The sequence below is a fragment of the Bufo bufo genome, chromosome 5 (assembly GCF_905171765.1).
Source record: "Bufo bufo chromosome 5, aBufBuf1.1, whole genome shotgun sequence".
NCBI classification, from domain to species: domain Eukaryota; kingdom Metazoa; phylum Chordata; class Amphibia; order Anura; family Bufonidae; genus Bufo; species Bufo bufo.
This window is the reverse complement of record NC_053393.1, coordinates 514,020,024-514,042,033: the sequence shown is the minus strand read 5'-3', so window position 1 is coordinate 514,042,033 and position 22,010 is coordinate 514,020,024. Positions and strand designations below refer to the sequence as shown.

At 41.2% G+C, this 22,010-nt stretch overlaps 1 protein-coding gene across 1 annotated transcript in view; it reads left to right on the top strand.

Moving 5' to 3' along the window:
- Positions 1-22,010, top strand: part of PLXDC2 (plexin domain containing 2) — a 308,331-nt gene that overhangs the window by 158,905 nt on the left and 127,416 nt on the right. The window contains exons 6-8 of the mRNA XM_040434447.1: positions 9,155-9,254; positions 13,682-13,777; positions 18,098-18,179. Coding sequence (XP_040290381.1) covers positions 9,155-9,254; positions 13,682-13,777; positions 18,098-18,179 — 278 coding nt within the window. The remainder of the gene's footprint in view (positions 1-9,154; positions 9,255-13,681; positions 13,778-18,097; positions 18,180-22,010) is intronic.

The window sequence follows — 22,010 nt, the reverse complement described above, 5'->3', positions numbered from 1 at the left end:
GTGCTGAGGCCTAAGTCAAATAAAGCGGTCTTTTGCTGTGCTGGGGGATATGAAGCTAATCTCTGACCTCTCTCCTCTGTCTGGGTCCAAAGGCCTAAATCACTGAAAGAGGCCTTCTCCTGTGGTGTGTGATATGATGCCAGAATATGTGCTGTGGGGCCTCTCTCCTCTTCCTGGGTGCAGGGATCAAATAAACTAAATTGTGGCCTACTCCTGTGGTGGTTGATATGATGCCTGATTCTCTGATGTGGAACCTCTCTCCTCTGTTTGGGTGAAGGGGTCAAAGTAACTAAATGGTGGCTTCTCCTGTGGTGGCTGATATGATGCCAGAATATGTGCTGTGGTGCCTCTCTCCTCTTCCTGGGTGCGGGGGTCAAAGTAACTCAATGGTGGCTTCTCCTGTGGTGGCTGATATGATGCCAGAATATGTGCTGTGGTGCCTCTCTCCTCTTCCTGGGTGCAGGGGTCAAAGTAACTAAATGGTGGCTTCTCCTGTGGTGGTTGATATGATGCCTGATTCTCTGCTGTGAAACCTCTCTCCTCCATCTGGGTGTAGGGGTCAAAGTCTTTCAAAGTCGCCTTCTCCTGTGCTGATTGATATAAAGCTGATGGTTGTGCCATCTGACATGGTTGCCAGGGTCTGATTCAATGGGGGCCTACTCCTGTGGTGGGTGATCTAAATGCCTGATTCTCTGCTGTGAAACCTCTCTCCTCCGTCTGGGTGTAGGGGTCAAAGTCTTTCAAAGTCGCCTTCTCCTGTGCTGATTGATATGAAGCTGATGGTTGTGCCATCTGACATGGTTGCCGGGGTCCCATTAAATTGGGGCCTACTCCTGTGGTGGGTGATCTAAATGCCTGATTCTCTGCTTTGAAACCTCTCTCCTCCGTCCGGGTGTAGGGGTCAAAGTCTGTCAAAGTCGCCTTCTCCTGTGCTGATTGATATAAAGCTTATGCTTGTGCCATCTGACATGGTTGCCGGGGTCTGATTCAATGGTGGCCTACTCCTGTGGTGGGTGATCTAAATGCCTGATTCTCTGCTGTGTAACCTCTCTCCTCCGTCTGGGTGTAGGGGTCAAAGTAACTAAATGGTGGCCTACTCCTGTGGTGGGTGATATGATGCCTGGTTCTCTGCTGTGGGACCTCTCTCCTTTGTCTGGGTGCTGTGGTCAAAATAATAGTAAGTGACCTTCTCCATTGGTGGGTGACTTGAAGCCTGATTCTGTGCTATGGGACCTCACTACAATTAATATTGTTTAATTTTTATTTATTTTATGTTAACTCATCATTTCCCTATCTACATTTGTTTGCAGGGGATTTAACTACATTTTGCTGCCTTTTGCAGCCCTCTAGCCCTTTCCGGGTGTGTTTTACAGCCTTTTTAGTGCCCAAAAGTTCGGGTCCCCATTGACTTCTATGGGGTTCGGGTTCGGGATGAAGTTCGGGTCGAGTTCGGATCCCGAACCCGAACATTTTTCGAAAGTTCGGCCGAACTCGTCGAACCCGAACATCCAGGTGTTCGCTCAACTCTAATTGTAACATCTTCCTTTATTTCAAGTGTGAATTTATAGAAGTGAAAACTAGAAGGAAAGCAAGCAAGGAGGCAGAAAGAAATTCCCTTTTTTATCTCGCACTTTGACACTTTAATTGCGCTAGTTCAGCTATTATTGGACTTTGTTCACATTGGTTGAATAAATAATCTGTTTAAATTGTCCACAGTTTTTACACTCGGGAATTTTAGAAGGGCACTAACTGTCACTTTAAATGTCTTTACACTGTATGAATTTAATTATTATACTAATTTATTGCACTATCATCACTTTAATTGCTTTGTTATCTTTGTCTTGCATGTGTAAATTAATTATGATTATTTTATTCAAACTGGTGCCACTGGTTTTAATATGCACTAGTTTTCAGGATATTATCAGATTAAATTGGTTTTAAGTTAGCACACTTTAATATACACTCACCTAAAGAATTATTAGGAACACCTGTTCTATTTCTCATTAATGCAATTATCTAGACAACCAATCACATGGCAGTTGCTTCAATGCATTTAGGGGGGTGGTCCTGGTCAAGACAATCTCCTGAACTCCAAACTGAATGTCAGAATAGGAAAGAAAGGTGATTTAAGCAATTTTGAGCGTGGCATGGTTGTTGGTGCCAGACGGGCTGGTCTGAGTATTTCACAATCTGCTCAGTTACTGGGATTTTCACGCACAACCATTTCTAGGGTTTACAAAGACTGGTGTGAAAAGGGAAAAACATCCAGTATGCGGCAGTCCTGTGGGCAAAAATGCCTTGTGGATGCTAGAGGTCAGAGGAGAATGGGCCGACTGATACAAGCTGATAGAAGAGCAACGTTGACTGAAATAACCACTCGTTACAACCGAGGTATGCAGCAAAGCATTTGTGAAGCCACAACATGCACAACCTTGAGGCGGATGGGCTACAACAGCAGAAGACCCCACCGGGTACCACTCATCTCCACTACAAATAGGAAAAAGAGGCTACAATTTACACAAGCTCACCAAAATTGGACTGTTGAAGACTGGAAAAATGTTGCCTGGTCTGATGAGTCTCGATTTCTGTTGAGACATTCAAGTGGTAGAGTCCGAATTTGGCGTAAACAGAATGAGAACATGTATCCATCCTCTGATGGCTACTTCCAGCAGGATAATGCACCATGTCACAAAGCTCGAATCATTTCAAATTGGTTTCTTGAACATGACAATGAGTTCACTGTACTAAAATGGCCCCCACAGTCACCAGATCTCAACCCAATAGAGCATCTTTGGGATGTGGTGGAACGGGAGCTTCGTGCTCTGGATGTGCATCCCTCAAATCTCCATCAACTGCAAGAGGCTATCCTATCAATATGGGCCAACATTTCTAAAGAATGCTATCAGCACCTTGTTGAATCAATGCCAAGTAGAATTATGGCAGTTCTGAAGGCAAAAGGGGGTCCAACACCATATTAGTATGGTGTTCCTAATAATTCTTTAGGTGAGTGTATATTGGATATATCTCCTTCCCTCTATTGCACCATATATAGTTAATCCTTTGCACGGCATGTCATATTCCACACTCTGGAGCGCATGGCTATCCCACGGCCCGTAAGCTTCCATCTATCTCCATGGAGACCTGGTGGAGGCAACGTCAATCCCTGTAAACACTATACTAATACAAATAATGATCACATGACTTCAAAGATGGCTCACCATAGGCTAGGTTGTCCTTTAAAAATTAGACCTTTTGCCCTCAATAAAACCATTCCTCCTGGGGAAGCAAGACCACGAAACGCACATCGAGGAGCGTCTCACCACCATTTCCACTACAATTAGGTATGAAACTATTACAACTTATGGTGCATTGTCATGTTTATATCACTGAGAACTACTGAATAGGTGTGGGTAAGTAGAGCACAGCAGAGGTTAGAGGCGGTATATGCCCCATATCCATCTGGATTTGTGTTGCTGCTACTTTTAACTGGTCGCCATTCTCTGAATTGACAGTCCTGCCTGTATAATTTTTGTAGATGGCATATGACACTTTATAGTATGTATTTGACTAGGGTTGATAAGGTGGTGTAGCTTTTGTGGATTCCCTACTAATATTATTGTGTATGAATTATGATGGTATTATTATTATTTTTAATCATGTCTAATAAAAAGTATTTTATGGTTAAAGGAAATTAATTTCACTCATTTGCTGTTGGGTTAGTATTTATTATTGAGTGTTCCTGTTAGATTAAGTGTTAATTAATTTTAGACCCATTGTGGTGTTAATTATTGTAATTGTAGTGTCGGATAGAACAAAGCTATCATGTTATTTATACCACAAAGTGAACTCTGTAAAAATAAGTCCCACAAAATATTGTTAACATTGTGATTTTTTTTTATCTTTCCCCCTAAAAATAAAATAATAAACGTTATTTAATACAGTATATGAACCCCAAAAATGGTTCCTAAAAAAACTACAACTCTTCCCACAAAATTCAAGATCTTATACAGCTAACTTGAAGATAAAATAAAAATGTTATGACTACTGGAACTCAGAGGGGGGAATATTCCTGGTCCTTAAATTATATCTGAGTTTTTTGCATTATATTTGTGCTTCATTGTAGAATCATAACAAAGAAGGAACAGGTCTTTTTTGGGATTCCCTAATTTCTTCCTCAGCCTTATTAGTCCCTGTTTCATCTGTACAGTTAGATGCATTTCTCTCATAAGCCGTGGATGTCTCCCTTCTAATGGGATCTGCCAGTACTGTAAGCAGTGACCTAACTTCCCTCACTTCTCACTATATTTATTTTCTTCTAGTGAAGTCAGAAAGCGATAGGGATGGGGTATTAGACTTATGAGATACACAGGAGCCTCTCTGCTCTTCAGAAGCTGTGTTGAGGAGGAGTTCTATCAGGCTCAGGAGCCCAGCTATCTCTGACATGCCCCCATTTCCTGTGAGCCGTCTTCTGTGTCTCTGTTACCAGGGAAGGATCTAGCCTAACAACAAGCAGTGGACTGCAAATTAGATGGAAGTGAGACCCCCAATGGCTATGACATTACAACTTCTTTCAGGTGGATGCAGGCAGCATTTTTAAATGAAGTTATTTAGCAATGTACAAATTACACCATTCTCTATTAAATAAATTGTGTGAAAGGCCAGAATTAAGTATGTCACTAAGGGGTTAAAAATGTACTTCAGACACCTGGGTTGTGTGCCAACTATATTTACTTCACACATGAATTTAAAATCTACAATAAAAAAGTGACATTTAAGGGAGGGGTTTTCCACTTTTAAAGTTAAGGGGTTAATTTAGTCAAGGGTTTTCTAAAAAGGTTCATGTACATATTCTATTCATAAAAGTTCTCCCTGTTGCTCTCTCTATTAAGAATATTCTTTATTAAAGAATAGTCCCACAATTTTTTTTATTTTATTCTCTGACCTGTTAGAAAGGTACATGGTGTAGACTGTAGGGAAGGCAATCTTCTTACCAGTATTAGTATTTGTAAGTTATAACCTCCCTTCAGATCCTCAGCTATGTCATGTGACCAGCACTCTGATTTCCAACTGACACATGGCAGGAAGTCAGTTACTTCACTGTTCATTCCTATGAGACCAACATTGAGGCTGCTGTGTTACTTGGAAAGTCATGACACAGCTGAGGATCAGAAGGGAGGTTATAACTCACAAATACACTCTGTGGTAAGAAGATCACCTTCACTACAGTTTAAATCATGTACCTTTTTAACAAGTCAGAGAATAACAAATTTTGTGGGAGTGCGTCTTTAAGAATTCAATCAGCACATAAGGCTTCCATGGCATAGTGTTATAAGGCGTACATTCACCTCATAGTGGTATTCCGGTTGTGAGAGGTTATCCCCTATTAGATCTATGGAAGTCCTACTGTTAGGACCCACTAAGCAAGAGAACCCCATATACCTTGGGGCCCCCCAAAATGGATGAAGCAGCGGTTTGGGCATGGACGCTGCCATTTCTGCCACTTCATTAATCTCTACAGGAGTTCGCAGAGACACACGACTACTCAGCTATTTCCGGAACTCCGATAGAGATGAATGGAATGGCAGTGTGCATGCCCAACCTCAGTTCTTTTCAGGGGGCCTCAAAGGGTACAAGTTACCTTTCTCGTGATAAGTGGGAGTCCCAGTGGTTGGACCCCCAGTGAACAAATAGTTATGCCCTGTCCTGTGAATAGGGATTCATTTGTCATAATACCCCTTTAAATTTCATAATATTTTTATACAAACCGAATTCCAAAAAAGTTGGGACACTATACAAATCGTGAATAAAAACTGAATGCAATGATGTGGAGGTGCCAACTTCTAATATTTTATTCAGAATAGAACATAAATCATGGAACAAAAGTTTAAACTGAGAAAATGTACCATTTTAAGGGAAAAATATGTTGAATCAGAATTTCATGGTGTCAACAAATCCCCAAAAAGTTGGGACAAGGCCATTTTCACCACTGTGTGGCATCTCCCCTTCTTCTTACAACACTCAGACGTCTGGGGACCGAGGAGACAAGTTTCTCAAGTTTAGAAATAGGAATGCTCTCCCATTCTTGTCTAATACAGGCCTCTAACTGTTCAATCGTCTTGGGCCTTCTTTGTTGCACCTTCCTCTTTATGATGCGCCAAATGTTCTCTATAGGTGAAAGATCTGGACTGCAGACTGGCCATTTCAGTACCCGGATCCTTCTCCTACGCAGCCATGATGTTGTGATTGATGCAGAATGTGGTCTGGCATTATCTTGTTGAAAAATGCAGGGTCTTCCCTGAAAGAGATGACGTCTGGATGGGAGCATATGTTGTTCTAGAACCTGAATAAATTTTTCTGCATTGATGGTGCCTTTCCAGACATGCAAGCTGCCCATGCCACACGCACTCATGCAACCTCATACCATCAGAGATGCAGGCTTCTGAACTGAGCGTTGATAACAACTTGGGTTGTCCTTGTCCTCTTTGGTCCGGATGACATGGCGTCCCAGATTTCCAAAAAGAACTTCGAATCGTGACTCGTCTGACCACAGAACAGTCTTCCATTTTGCCACACTCCATTTTAAATGATCCCTGGCCCAGTGAAAACGCCTGAGCTTGTGGCTCTTGTTTAGAAATGGCTTCTTCTTTGCACTGTAGAGTTTCAGCTGGCAATGGCGGATGGCACGGTGGATTGTGTTCACTGACAATGGTTTCTGGAAGTATTCCTGAGCCCATTCTGTGATTTCCTTTACAGTAGCATTCCTGTTTGTAGTGCAGTGTTGTTTAAGGGCCCGGAGATCACGGGCATCCAGTATGGTTTTACGGCCTTGACCCTTACGCACAGAGATTGTTCCAGATTCTCTGAATCTTCGGATGATGTTATGCACAGTTGATGATGATAGATGCAAAGTCTTTGCAATTTTTCGCTGGGTAACACCTTTCTGATATTGCTCCACTATCTTTCTGCGCAACATTGTGGAAATTGGTGATCCTCTACCCATCTTGGCTTCTGAGAGACACTGCCACTCTGAGAAGCTCTTTTTATACCCAATCATGTTGCCAATTAACCTAATTAGTGTTAATTGGTATTCCAGCTCTTCGTTATGCTCAAATTTACTTTTTCCAGCCTCTTATTGCTACTTGTCCCAACTTTTTTGGGATTTGTTGACACCGTGAAAATTGGAATCAACGTATTTTTCCTTTAAAATGATAAATTTACTCGGATTAAACGTTTGAACTGTCATCTACGTTCTATTACAAATAAAATATTGACATTTGCCATCTCCACATCATTGCATTCAGTTTTTATTCACAATTTGTTTAGTGTCCCAACTTTTTTGGAATCCGGTTTGTATTTACTATAACTTGTGCTGAAAGCAAAATCTGTGAGAGACTATGGATTGTTTGGGCATGAAAGACCAAGTCCTATAGAGTTATTTTTTTTCTTGTACCTTTCACAGAAGAAAGCATCTTCCATTTTTCTTTCCCTGTAATCTTGATTGGAAACTAACTTTTCAATTATAAGATATCTTATTGTCAACGTTTGTTACAAAGACACTTACAAGGTCATTCCACCCACAAGATGTTTTTAAGTTTGTTGCTGTGATCTGGTAAATGCATTGGCCTTGGAGGGAAAGTCTTAAAAGCTTGATGAACAATTGTGACTGTATATGAGAGAGAGGCACTAGAAACAGACTCTTTTTTTTTTTTTTTTTTTTTACATTTTCACTTCTGTTCCCAAAGCTCTAGTGTACATGTGTCAGAAAATCGCCTGAGTTCCCGAAAGGCTGTGGGATACATTTTAATTGAGTCATTTTCTCTTTTCCTAATCTATTTTGCCGTTATTTACCTTTAATCAGATCCCCGTCAAGGTCAAATAGAATTTTTGTTTTAGAGATTTCAGCACCAGCTTTCTGAAAGTTAATGCATGGCCTTTTCCATTGATAAACTTTTGTTTGCTGAATATAAACTATTCACTTTTCCGTGTCCCCAATCTTCAGATCAAGTATGAAATAGAGCTGTATACATGCTGTGGTATCTTAGGAGTGACTACTAAGAATGTTTTTCATCAGCAAAGCAAACAATATTGAGAAAATGAAATATAGGGGTCATTTAAAAGGGGACTCCCATTGTAGACATTTATGGCATACCCATAGGATATCTGTGAGGCTCAACTTTGCCTATTTACAGCACATCCTCCAACCCCTCTGGTGTTGCTTTCACTACGAATGAGAGGTGGCCCTTTATCTTTAGCCACCTCCAAAGATTAGAACTCCCATAGAAATGAATGGAGACCAAAGTGCATGTGTGGACACCTCTCTGCCCCCAATGGTCACAACACCAGGGGAACCCTCGTTCTGGACATACATATTGCTTTTCGTGCCCTTATAGGTTGGCCACTCTAGAAAGCTTTGTGCACAACGGATGCCATGGCATTGCTATAGCATAAAAACATGTTATTGGCTGTTAACATTAGAGTAAAAGCCATATTACTCGGCCATATACTTTATAGGATTCTTCACTTTTTCCATGCACCGTGACTCAACACCATCTGCTACTTGGCTAATGATCTAACAAAGGTTGGAGACTACTGTAGTAATGTTTTTGCATTGATTGATAGATCCGAATTTCAGGATAAATTTAATTTGCCTCGAAGCCGAATTTCCTCATGCTTCATATAAACAAATTGATTTGACCTGAAATAGTATAAAAAAGAAAAAAAATCATTCTTACCTCCTCCATTTGCCCGCGACGGGCCGCCAGCCGCCATCTTGATTGAAAAGCTCAGCCGAAATCCCGAGATTTCCCACCACATCTTTAAGCAAGATGGCGGCGGCCGGCCCAACACGAGCAAATAGACGCGGTAAGTTTGATTTAATATATTTTTTTGTGTTAATTTCACACCGTTTTTACACTCACGCGATCATATATGAACGATGCAACTGAGGGGTACAATGATGAGGGGCGGCACTATCGCAGCTCGCTGTGTCATTGCACCCACTACTTACAAAAAAATACGCTTCGTGACAAAGTAATTAGTCACAAAGTAATTTTTTTGTAAAGTTCGGCGAATCAGCCGAATCAAACTTTTGAAAAATTTGCTCATCTCTAAATATAATTTACCCCTTATACAATTATAATTCCTTCTCTTTCAGATACCAGTACCTGTAATGGAGATAAGCTCTACCAATCATCCTGTGAAAGTTGGCCTCTCAGATGCTTTTGTTGTGGTCCATAAGATTCAACAGATTCCTAGTAAGTATGTAATATTCAAGATTCAATGATGAATATTCCAGATTATTGTAGATAGATTCATTTTCTTTAGATTTTTCCTTTTTGCCAGTTTTTGTAATGAAGTGGAAGATCAGTAATTATGTAATGTAGAGCAGATGTGATCATTTTGGCGAGTGCAGTAATTCTACGAAGACCATCCTCATGATACTTTATGGCACTTTATGTTCCAGAGGAGCCTCCTCTGTACAGAAATGATGACTTTTTTAAAGTATGTTATGTTTTTTAGTACATTACAACAATGGGGGAGATACTATAGTATGTCCACAGTTAGAGTTTTTTTGCGGAAACTCCGCCGTGGAATTTGCAGCAGATTCACAGCAAAATCTGTGATAAATTTGCATGGTGGAGATTTTTCTAAGATCTCATCAACTTTGCTGCTATTCTAAATGTTGAGGATTATTTGGTTTTAATTACGTTGTAGCAGAAAATCTGCAGCATATACACCACATATGACCGTACTTTCACTGTCTTAAAAGGGTTCTCCAGGATTTGTATATTAAGATGGTCTATCCTTACAACTTCCACACCGATCAGCTGTTGTGTAGTGACTCCAGCGCTGGAGTGACATACGTAGCTTCATCCACTGTGTAGCGGACTGAGCTGATTACTGCAGCACTACTTCCATTCACTTGAATAGGAGTAGCTTTCCTGGTGGTGGTGGTGGTGGTGGTGTTGTACACCATTAGATGTCAAATCTGGCCATATACACATAAGTGTTACTCATACACATCACTAGCTTTATACCATATTATCTAACAAAATGAAAATAAAAAACATACTTCAGTAGAAGACATTAGCTCACAGTTGGCATATGTTTTCATGAACTGAATAGTATTTGAAGTTCAAAGAAGTATAAGTAACCATTATGAAAGAAACCTGACAGAATTGGGAAAATGCATGGTCCCGAAAAGACACCACTTTTAACTTTGTTTACTCCTTTATATTTCATATTCAATGGGCAGCAAAGCTATATAAAAAGAAATGTAAGATGTTCTAATGAAAGAATTTCGCTCAACTTTATTTTGTATGTTGTTATATTATTTCCTTGTTTTGGCAGTATTTTAACCAATATTGCAGGTAAAACAGGAAAGCAGTTACCCTGTGGGCAGGGGTGTAGCTATAGGGCAGGAGTAGGCATCCTCCGGCACTCCAGCTGTTGTGAAACTGCAACTCCCAGCATGCATACTTGCTTTGCTCTTCTAAGAATTCACATAGAAATGAATGGAGCATGCTGGGAATTGTAGTCTCACAACAGCTGGAGTGCCGAAGGTTTCTGATCCCTGCTATAGAGGGATGCCAGAGGTAGCAATAGCACCAGTATTATAAATGACGTGTACCATAATTGGTCCTGTTAACAGCTTTGCTCTCAAGTTATGTATCTTCCTTTGGCAAATTCATTAGCTTATCCATTTAGCTTGGGATGAAATATAGCACCGTACTTTAATATACTTTAATATACTTTATTCCAAAAAGACATTTGTTAATAGTGATGTCTAGTCAAAAAGATGGAAGAATATAATAATCTATCAGAAGGTAGATCTCAACCAGAGATTTTGACAGTGGTGCAAAACAGCAAGAATCAGTTAGGGCTCATGCACATGAGCATTTGTGCCTCATGCCTGTGCTGTGGATCGCAAATAGTGGTCCACAGTGCACGGGTACCGACTGAGTGCACGCTGTTTGTGGATGTGGGCCCATTTACTTGAATTTTATTTTTAACTTGGAACCACCTGGGGTAGTGGGGGGGCTGAATTTTTAGGGTGGGTTCACATGGAGTTTTTGGAGGAGGTTTTGAGGCAGATTTTCCTGTAGGTTCTTCAGCCAAAGTCAGAAGTGTATCCAGAAGGAAGGAGAAGTATAAGTCTTTCATTAATATTTCTTATTCCTTTCAAATCCATCTTCCTCAAAACCTCCTCCAAAAATCTCCATGTGAATCTACCCATAGAATCCAAATGTTCTAGAAGCATTGAGATGACGGGTTTGCATCAGTTCAGTTCTGATCATTAAGGTACCAAAATAAAGTTCTTTTTTTGACCTTGAAGAACGTGAAGTCGCTCTTCCAGAATTGGACTGGATGGTAAAAAATATCCACTACTCCTATAGCTGTTCATTGGGCAGGATAGATTTATGTGATGCTTATGGCTCATTCCAATAAATAAATGGCCATTCATTCTAAATATATTAATATACTGTGTTTGAGCATTATGGAGAAAGGAACAGAAACAAACATTAGTCTGAGCTTAGTTGATATACAGATGCAACAGAGCTAAACTTGACTGACTTTTCAATGGATTTCATCGGCTTTTGTCACTGGATAACTGAGATAACACTGTGACACGTGTTATCGGAGTTAATTTTAGCTTGGCTACATTTGCATTTCTCACCAAAGGTGGCAATAGACCTTCAATGGCTATTGACCAAACAGTCATTGGTCTCGGCTCCCCACCCACCATACCCACTAGTTTCAGCCAAGTGTCAATGTCTTCTCAGTAGGGAGAGGTGAGTAAGTCCATGCCAGACACCTCTGTCAGTGGCTCATTCCCTATTGTGAACAAAGGATTTACCCTTTTTCTCCATGACATCTGCCAAATGAATGTTGAATGAACACCTAGTACATATTGGATTGCCAGCTGGTCCTACTAAAAATGTATGGGCACCTAAAGTCAGTTTCACAACCTTCATTCTTATAAGATCGTTTTTAAAATGATTACCTATATATTGGTGTTTTGACAACAATAATAGTACTGCAGAATACACTATTCTAGCCATCAAAAACCAGATCCCCGATGGAACTACCATAAATGCCACACCTTTCTAGGGTGACAGGTCTAGAGAGAATTATGTTATGCGATCCCATCTGGTTCTGCTCAGTACCTACGAAGGCTCATAGATAGACAAGAACAAGGTATTTTGTCATGGCACTGGGTGTGGAACCACTGTGTCAACCAACTTGTTTGACTTTGGGCTAAACCTAAGGATGTTATCCTGGTGGCGCCCTAGTATTCACTGTACTTTAACCATTATACAGGGATCTGGACTTCACTGCAGGGATCCCCTAGATTGCTCACTTCTGGAGTAGTCCTGATGTGGTTGACAGCTAACACATAGAGACACTGGTGCAAGGAACCAAAGAACAACCAAAACATGTATTTAGTAACAGGCCATGATCAGGGTAGGCAGAGTTTGTGCAAATTCATGAAACAGGCCTGAGGTCAGGGCAGACAGCAGAGGGTCGCAATGGTAGACAGGCAAGGTCGGCACACGGGCAGACAGCAAAGCAACAGAGAACTTTAATTGTAGAGGAGAGGAAGTGAGGTCAGCAGCACAGTGTTATAGCAAAAGCTGATAAGCAATTAGAAGCAGCCGTGGAAGGGGCGGAGGGGAGTGGTATTAAAGGAAAGACTGGGAGTAGTAGTAGGAGTCCGCTGATGTAACATATTTTATAGACTTCCAAATGGCATTTTGGTTGTGGATCAAGTAACCACATATTTTTTTTTTTACTGATGTAAAAAAAGTGAAAGGATCAGAAAATCCTCCAGTGGACACAGATTCTGACACTGTAATGGACCCCAAAGATCCAGTAGAAAACAAACCTCTTTGGAGTTGACTTTAGAGCCAATTACTTGCCACTAGGATTGTTTTAACCTTTTAGATTATGATATATCATATGTATACAATAATGAAAACAAATTGTACAATGCAAACAATAGTGGACCATCACATGTTCTATATGGTAGACATCAGAATAATTTCCTCTAGTGGGCCCAAGGAGCCACAATCCAATGCTGATTGCTATGGATTCCTAACAGACCCAAGAACCAGATGGACCTATTCCTATTGTTGGTGGAGAGGTAGCTCATTTACCTAAGTGTGAATTATAGAAGGTGAGAGCTCATCATCTCTAAAGACAAGGAATCATGGTGGACCCTCCACCAAATGAACATTTGTCATGCAGACTGGAAGAAAAAAATTGTGTGCACTGAGTGCATGATTTTCTTTGAGTCTGCTGAAGCCACCTGTCCCACTGAGCCTATGCTTGATCCAGGATGAGTTTATGCATATGAATGAACTGAACCATATGTAAACCAGCCAGTATGAACAGCTTAATGAAGACAGAAAATAATGCAATAAATAGTATTGGTAGAATTCCAGCAGTGAGGTCTACCTGCAAACTCAGCAATGAAGACCTCATGTTCTCCATTCTTAATGAAGAGGTGGCCCATTTGTCGAAATGACCGAGAATTGCAGCAACGTCTCAGTGAAAGCATCACTTCATTCTGGAGATCATTGGAGCTCCAGCTCAAATAACTTGTACTGTACATTTTCTGGAAAAAAATATTAATCAGAGTTTTTGCTATTCTGACATTTTCCATGTCATATTTTTCCAGATGTTCGCAGGAGAACAATCTTTGAATATCACAGGGTGGAACTAGATATGTCTAAAATTACCAACTACTCTGCAGTCGAGATGCTGCCTCTTCCAAGTGAGTGATCCATGTGCAGGATAATATGTCACTATTGGAAGGACACTTCAGTCCATTGATTTAATGAGCTGTGAAGTGGCTCTGAGTTTGAAGAATTATCTTAATGGAAGAAACGTCTGAGAAAATATATAGGTTATGTATATAACTCTAAAAATAAGAAACCAGAAGATGTATTATACCTAATCATATATGCATTGTATATCTCCCATGTCTTATCATTATATAGATGAATGCACTCTTACTGTTTAAATATTATTTTATGGATTTATGTTATACAGGTATGGAAGGAAAGATATGGTAAAGCAATGTAATTAGAATATAATATTTTTACTTCTTTAAACTGACATGTTTTAATATAATAAAGTCATAAAAAGAATTGCCAATTTTTCACACATTCAGTGTGTGAATCTAATAATAGGGTTGGTTTTCAAATTCATCAAAACTGGTGTTAAGGGGGTTTGAAAAATGAAAGGTGGAATCTGAATGGTTGCTATGAACAAATAAGCCAATTTTCCATTACACCAGTTTTGATAAATCTCCCCCATGTCCTTGGAGTGTGGGCAATTTTCGATTAAAAAAATGTGATTTTCATCAGAAAATCTCAGGTCTGAATGTGTGACCCCCTTCTTTAAATACATTCTCCTTTAGTTTAAAACTTGACACACATAGAAGTCCCACCCCCAAGGATCTTTGTAACATACAAAAACAAAGAAGGCCCCTCAGAAAAGATCAATGCAGGCCTCTATTATGTAAATTAAAGTACATTTTAAGCGCACAGGGAAAGGTGCACTTTAGGGAGGGAAAACGCTATTAAAAATTCAAAATGTATTAATAAAGTATATTACAAAAAGTGTTTTTAGGGCATATGGGACATTTTACCAAAAAGTTTAGTTACTCTTTAAAATACAGTTGCTTTAAAGCTGTTGCATGAATTTAGAGAAACAAAGTTGCTTTCTTGCAGAAACAGCGCCTCTTTTATGCCTCATGCACACGAGCCTTTGCTCGGCCGTTCAGTGCATTGGGGACCGCAATTTGCTGTCCCCAACGCACGGACACTATCCGTGCGGCTGCTTCGACGAATCCAGGCACATTCAACTTGAATGGGTCTGTGCTTTGTCCGCACCGCAAAAAATAGAACAAGTTGAAGTGTATGGGTCTGCATCCGTGATGCAGTGAGCACACGACTGGTGCCCACATTTTGCGAACCCACTGTTTGCGGGCCACAATCCGGGCTATGGCCGGCAACAGCCATGTGCATGAGACCTTATCCTTGGGCTGTGTCGGGAATTGAAGCTCAGCTCTTAATGAATAAAGCTGAGCTACAGACCCATGAACAAGAGTGATGTTGCTTGTGGAAAAAATAAACTATGTCCTTTGAATCTCATACAACCCCTTTAGCTATGAATTTGTCTGCTTCCAAAAGCCTGTCTGTCTTATGCTGATTCCAATTTTAAATGTCCTTTTTATTACAAAAACATGCAGGCAATATAACAAGGGTGCGTTAGCTAATATCTTTTAAAATAGCATAGTAAAAATGAATATAATCCCTAGGCTCCTTGATGGTTTAGGTAATAAAAAAATCATAAATATACATTGAATTGTAGCACAGATGTTGCGGGTCATTTTGAGGAATATTGAGAATATTTTATATAGAGAGGATATTGTAGGCAGCGAGTGCCGTAACTGAGCGATTCCGAGGAGCGATCACTAGGTGGAAAGACACATTTCCCTGTTATTGTTTTCACTTGGCTGGATTTAACAGCACATAGCATTATGGGTGAGGTTTCTTCTTTGCAAAATTGCTAGCATTAAGGGGAATGTGAAATGCAAAAATAAAACCAGCCAAATATATGATTTTATAGAACTGAGCCGGAATACTGTATATACCACAGTGTTCACTGGAATTGTCCTCATTGGCTAAAACTATTGGAAAACGCTTTGTTTACCTAAAAGAAACATCTGATTAACTAAATAGAATAATATAATAGACATTGTAACAATCTATCCTATAAAATGAGGCATAGAAAAGGAAGAGCCCGGCTCTCAAATATCATACTCTTCGTTCTTCAGACATATAAATGAATGACGTACAGATATGATTTTTAGACATGACAGATAGATACATTGACATAAGGTAGGTAGATAGATAGATAGATAGATAGATAGATAGATATAAGATATATATTAGATAGATAGATAGATAGATAGATAGATATTAGGTAGATAGATAGATACTGAGATACAGATGCAGCTGAGCTAAACTTGACGGTTAACACTCTAAGTAAAGAATTAAAAAGATAACTAACTTTTCTATCTGTAGATAGATAGATAGATACAGGGAGTGCAGAATTATTAGGCAAATGAGTATTTTGACCACATCATCCTCTTTATGCATGTTGTCTTACTCCAAGCTGTATAGGCTCGAAAGCCTACTACCAATTAAGCATATTAGGTGATGTGCATCTCTGTAATGAGAAGGGGTGTGGTCTAATGACATCAACACCCTATATTAGGTGTGCATAATTATTAGGCAACTTCCTTTCCTTTGGCAAAATGGGTCAAAAGAAGGACTTGACAGGCTCAGAAAAGTCAAAAATAGTGAGATATCTTGCAGAGGGATGCAGCACTCTTAAAATTGCAAAGCTTCTGAAGCGTGATCATCGAACAATCAAGCGTTTCATTCAAAATAGTCAACAGGGTCGCAAGAAGCGTGTGGAAAAACCAAGGCGCAAAATAACTGCCCATGAACTGAGAAAAGTCAAGCGTGCAGCTGCCAAGATGCCACTTGCCACCAGTTTGGCCATATTTCAGAGCTGCAACATCACTGGAGTGCCCAAAAGCACAAGGTGTGCAATACTCAGAGATATGGCCAAGGTAAGAAAGGCTGAAAGACGACCACCACTGAACAAGACACACAAGCTGAATCGTCAAGACTGGGCCAAGAAATATCTCAAGACTGATTTTTCTAAGGTTTTATGGACTGATGAAATGAGAGTGAGTCTTGATGGGCCAGATGGATGGGCCCGTGGCTGGATTGGTAAAGGGCAGAGAGCTCCAGTCCGACTCAGACGCCAGCAAGGTGGAGGTGGAGTACTGGTTTGGGCTGGTATCATGAAAGATGAGCTTGTGGGGCCTTTTCGGGTTGAGGATGGAGTCAAGCTCAACTCCCAGTCCTACTGCCAGTTTCTGGAAGACACCTTCTTCAAGCAGTGGTACAGGAAGAAGTCTGCATCCTTCAAGAAAAACATGATTTTCATGCAGGACAATGCTCCATCACACGGGTCCAAGTACTCCACAGCGTGGCTGGCAAGAAAGGGTATAAAAGAAGAAAATCTAATGACATGGCCTCCTTGTTCACCTGATCTGAACCCCATTGAGAACCTGTGGTCCATCATCAAATGTGAGATTTACAAGGAGGGAAAACAGTGCACCTCTCTGAACAGTGTCTGGGAGGCTGTGGTTGCTGCTGCACGCAATGTTGATGGTGAGAAAGAAAGGTGGCTATATTGGTCACTGATTTGTTTTTCTTTTGTTTTTGAATGTCAGAAATGTATATTTGTGAATGTTGAGATGTTATATTGGTTTCACTGGTAAAAATAAATAATTGAAATGGGTATATATTTGTTTTTTGTTAAGTTGCCTAATAATTATGAACAGTAATAGTCACCTGCACACACAGATATCCCCCTAAAATAGCTAAAACTAAAAACAAACTAAAAACTACTTCCAAAAATATTCAGCTTTGATATTAATAAGTTTTTTGGGTTCATTGAGAACATGGTTGTTGTTCAATAATAAAATTAATCCTCAAAAATACAACTTGCATAATAATTCTGCACTCCCTGTAGATATGAGATAGATAGATAGATAGATAGATAGATATGAGATAGATAGATATGAGATAGATAGATATGAGATAGATAGATATGAGATAGATAGATAGATAGATAGATAGATAGATAGATAGATAGATAGATAGATAGATAGATAGATAGATAGATAGATATGCAGTGAGTCCCTGAGGAACTGGTGTAGAGGATGGGAGTGGTAGAGGCCCTGATGAGATGTTGTGTTACATGTATTCCCTCTCTCCTTACTCAACGTGAAAGATGGAGAAAAGGAAGAACACAGCTTGCAAATAGCACTATTGTTTCTTCTTCAGACAAATGAATGAAGTATAGATATGATTTTTAGACATGACAGATACATACATAGATATAAGGTAGGTAGATAGTAGATAGATATAGACGAGATAAATAGATCTATATATCTGTGACATGACAAATGATTTATAATGCTGTTCACTATGTCTTCCCTCAGCTTGTCTCCAGTTTAACAGCTGCGGTACCTGTGTCAGATCCCAAATTGGTTTCAACTGCAGCTGGTGCAATAATCTCCAAAGGTATAGTGAAAATAGCTTTTTTTTTAATGTAATTATTTCTTCAATTATTAGATAAAGATGTTGGAGATCAGCTGCAATGACTTCTTAAACCCTGGACTTTCTGCATTATTGCTATTATTGGTGGTATTACTGCTATGTATGTTAGTGACGCACACTGACAGCGAAATGCAGAAAATTCTTCATTTATCTTTATCTACAGCTGAGCTGTCTCACAGGATGACATCCTGAAAAGGGACCGGCCTAAACGTCTTCTCTGCTTTGTGTATTGTACATTATGTCAAGTTGCATTTGGAAATGTTGCATCAGGCAAAGATAGACATATCAATATCTTCATTCAGTCATTCAGTCAGTATATAAAGGTGAAGGTTTGCCATTTTCCTTCTGTGGAGTGTACCTCTGATATATATTGTGGCAGTCCGTTATTTAGCTCACCTTTCCAGAGGTGAAAAGGTAGGGGGATTAGTCAGATTATTTCGCAGAAGGAGACCTCAGGAGACAGAAGTGCATTTCAACTGGTGTCCTGCCAGCTTTATTTCACAGGTTGCATTAAAACACAAAAACATAAACGGAACACCTAGCCTTGTCCAGGCTCTAACTAAACAATAGGTCCCTCTCTAGGACGTGGATGAGCTATCCTCAGTCCACCCAAAATAAGCACGCTGTCTGAACAGCAACCTGTGATACTTGCAGTTTGCAGGCTCTGGACCTTCAGGGTCCCTCAGTGAGATGTGGCTTCTCTCACTCCCAGGAAGTTCTGAGCAAGTGTGTTGACAGCCCAGTTTTCTAGCAACTCCCCAGGTGCAGCTCATCAGGACCCAGTCTTAGTTTTTTTTTAACCCTTTCCTAAATAACTTTCTTCAGCATATGCTAAGAACCTGGGAGACACATATATACCCTCAATTACTTCACCCTGTGAGACACCACAATATATATAGTCTCACTGTCAGTTATAGGGGTGTACAGCATTGGTGTCTGTGCTGCTGGAGCCTTACTGTCAGCTACAGGAGTGTACAGCATTAGTGTCTGTGCTGCTGGAGCCTTACTGTCAGCTACAGGAGTGTACAGCATTGGTGTCTGTGCTGCTGGAGCCTTACTGTCAGCTGCAGGAGTGTACAGCATTGGTGTCTGTGCTGCTGGAGCTTTACTGTCAGTTATAGGGGTGTACAGCATTGGTGTCTGTGCTGCTGGAGCTTTACTGTCAGTTATAGGGGTGTACAGCATTGGTGTCTGTGCTGCTGGAGCTTTACTGTTAGCTAAAGCAGTGTGCAGAATATGTGTCTATGCTACAAACAATTACGGTATATTTTATTTAAATTAAATCTTACTATATATATATATATATATATATATATATATATATATATATAATTTAAGATTTAATTTAAATAAAATATAATTGTTTGCAGCATTGACACATATTCTGCACACTGCTTTAGCTAACAGTAAAGCTCCAGCAGCACAGACACCAATGCTGTACACCCCTATAACTGACAGTAAAGCTCCAGCAGCACAGACACCAATGCTGTACACTCCTGCAGCTGACAGTAAGGCTCCAGCAGCACAGACACCAATGCTGTACACTCCTGTAGCTGACAGTAAGGCTCCAGCAGCACAGACATCAATGCTGTACACTCCTGTAGCTGACAGTAAGGCTCCAGCAGCACAGACATCAATGCTGTACACTCCTGTAGCTGACAGTAAGGCTCCAGCAGCACAGACATCAATGCTGTACACTCCTGCAGCTGACAGTAAGGCTCCAGCAGCACAGACACCAATGCTGTACACCCCTATAACTGACAGTAAGGCTCCAGCAGCACAGACACCAATGCTGTACACTCCTGCAGCTGACAGTAAGGCTCCAGCAGCACAGACACTAATGCTGTACACTCCAGGCAACTGACAGTAAAGCTCCAGCAGCACAGACACCAATGCTGTACACCCCTATAACTGACAGTAAGGCTCCAGCAGCACAGACACCAATGCTGTACACTCCTGTAGCTGACAGTAGAGCTCCAGCAGCACAGACACCAATGCTGTACACTCCTGTAGCTGACAGTAAGGCTCCAGCAGCACAGACACTAATGCTGTACACTCCTGTAGCTGACAGTAAAGCTCCAGCAGCACAGACACCAATGCTGTACACCCCTATAACTGACAGTACAGCTCCAGCAGCACAGACACCAATGCTGTACACTCCTGTAGCTGACAGTAAAGCTCTAGGAGTTGAGACACCAATGCTGTACACTCCTGTAGCTGACAGTAGAGCTCCAGCAGCACAGACACAAATGCTGTACACCCCTGTAGCTGACAGTAAGGCTCCATCAGCACAGACACTAATGCTGTACACCCCTATAACTGACAGTAAGGCTCCAGCAGCACAGACACCAATGCTGTACACTCCTGTAGCTGACAGTAAAGCTCCAGCAGCACAGACACTAATGCTGTACACTCCTGCAGCTGACAGTAAGGCTCCAGCAGCACAGACACTAATGCTGTACACTCCTGTAGCTGACAGTAAAGCTCTAGCAGCAAAGACACCAATGCTGTACACTCCTGTAGCTGACAGTAGAGCTCCAGCAGCACAGACACCAATGCTGTACACTCCTGTAGCTGACAGTAAGGCTCCAGCAGCACAGACACTTATGCTGTACACTCCTGTAGCTGACAGTAAAGCTCCAGCAGCACAGACACCAATGCTGTACACTCCTGTAGCTGACAGTAAAGCTCCAGCAGCACAGACACCAATGCTGTACACTCCTGTAGCTGACAGTAAAGCTCTAGGAGTTGAGACACCAATGCTGTACACTCCTGTAGCTGACAGTAGAGCTCCAGCAGCACAGACACCAATGCTGTACACTCCTGTAGCTGACAGTAAGGCTCCAGCAGCACAGACATCAATGCTGTACACTCCTGTAGCTGACAGTAAGGCTCCAGCAGCACAGACATCAATGCTGTACACTCCTGTAGCTGACAGTAAGGCTCCAGCAGCACAGACATCAATGCTGTACACTCCTGCAGCTGACAGTAAGGCTCCAGCAGCACAGACACCAATGCTGTACACCCCTATAACTGACAGTAAGGCTCCAGCAGCACAGACACCAATGCTGTACACTCCTGCAGCTGACAGTAAGGCTCCAGCAGCACAGACACTAATGCTGTACACTCCAGGCAACTGACAGTAAAGCTCCAGCAGCACAGACACCAATGCTGTACACCCCTATAACTGACAGTAAGGCTCCAGCAGCACAGACACCAATGCTGTACACTCCTGTAGCTGACAGTAGAGCTCCAGCAGCACAGACACCAATGCTGTACACTCCTGTAGCTGACAGTAAGGCTCCAGCAGCACAGACACTAATGCTGTACACTCCTGTAGCTGACAGTAAAGCTCCAGCAGCACAGACACCAATGCTGTACACCCCTATAACTGACAGTACAGCTCCAGCAGCACAGACACCAATGCTGTACACTCCTGTAGCTGACAGTAAAGCTCTAGGAGTTGAGACACCAATGCTGTACACTCCTGTAGCTGACAGTAGAGCTCCAGCAGCACAGACACAAATGCTGTACACCCCTGTAGCTGACAGTAAGGCTCCATCAGCACAGACACTAATGCTGTACACCCCTATAACTGACAGTAAGGCTCCAGCAGCACAGACACCAATGCTGTACACTCCTGTAGCTGACAGTAAAGCTCCAGCAGCACAGACACTAATGCTGTACACTCCTGCAGCTGACAGTAAGGCTCCAGCAGCACAGACACTAATGCTGTACACTCCTGTAGCTGACAGTAAAGCTCTAGCAGCAAAGACACCAATGCTGTACACTCCT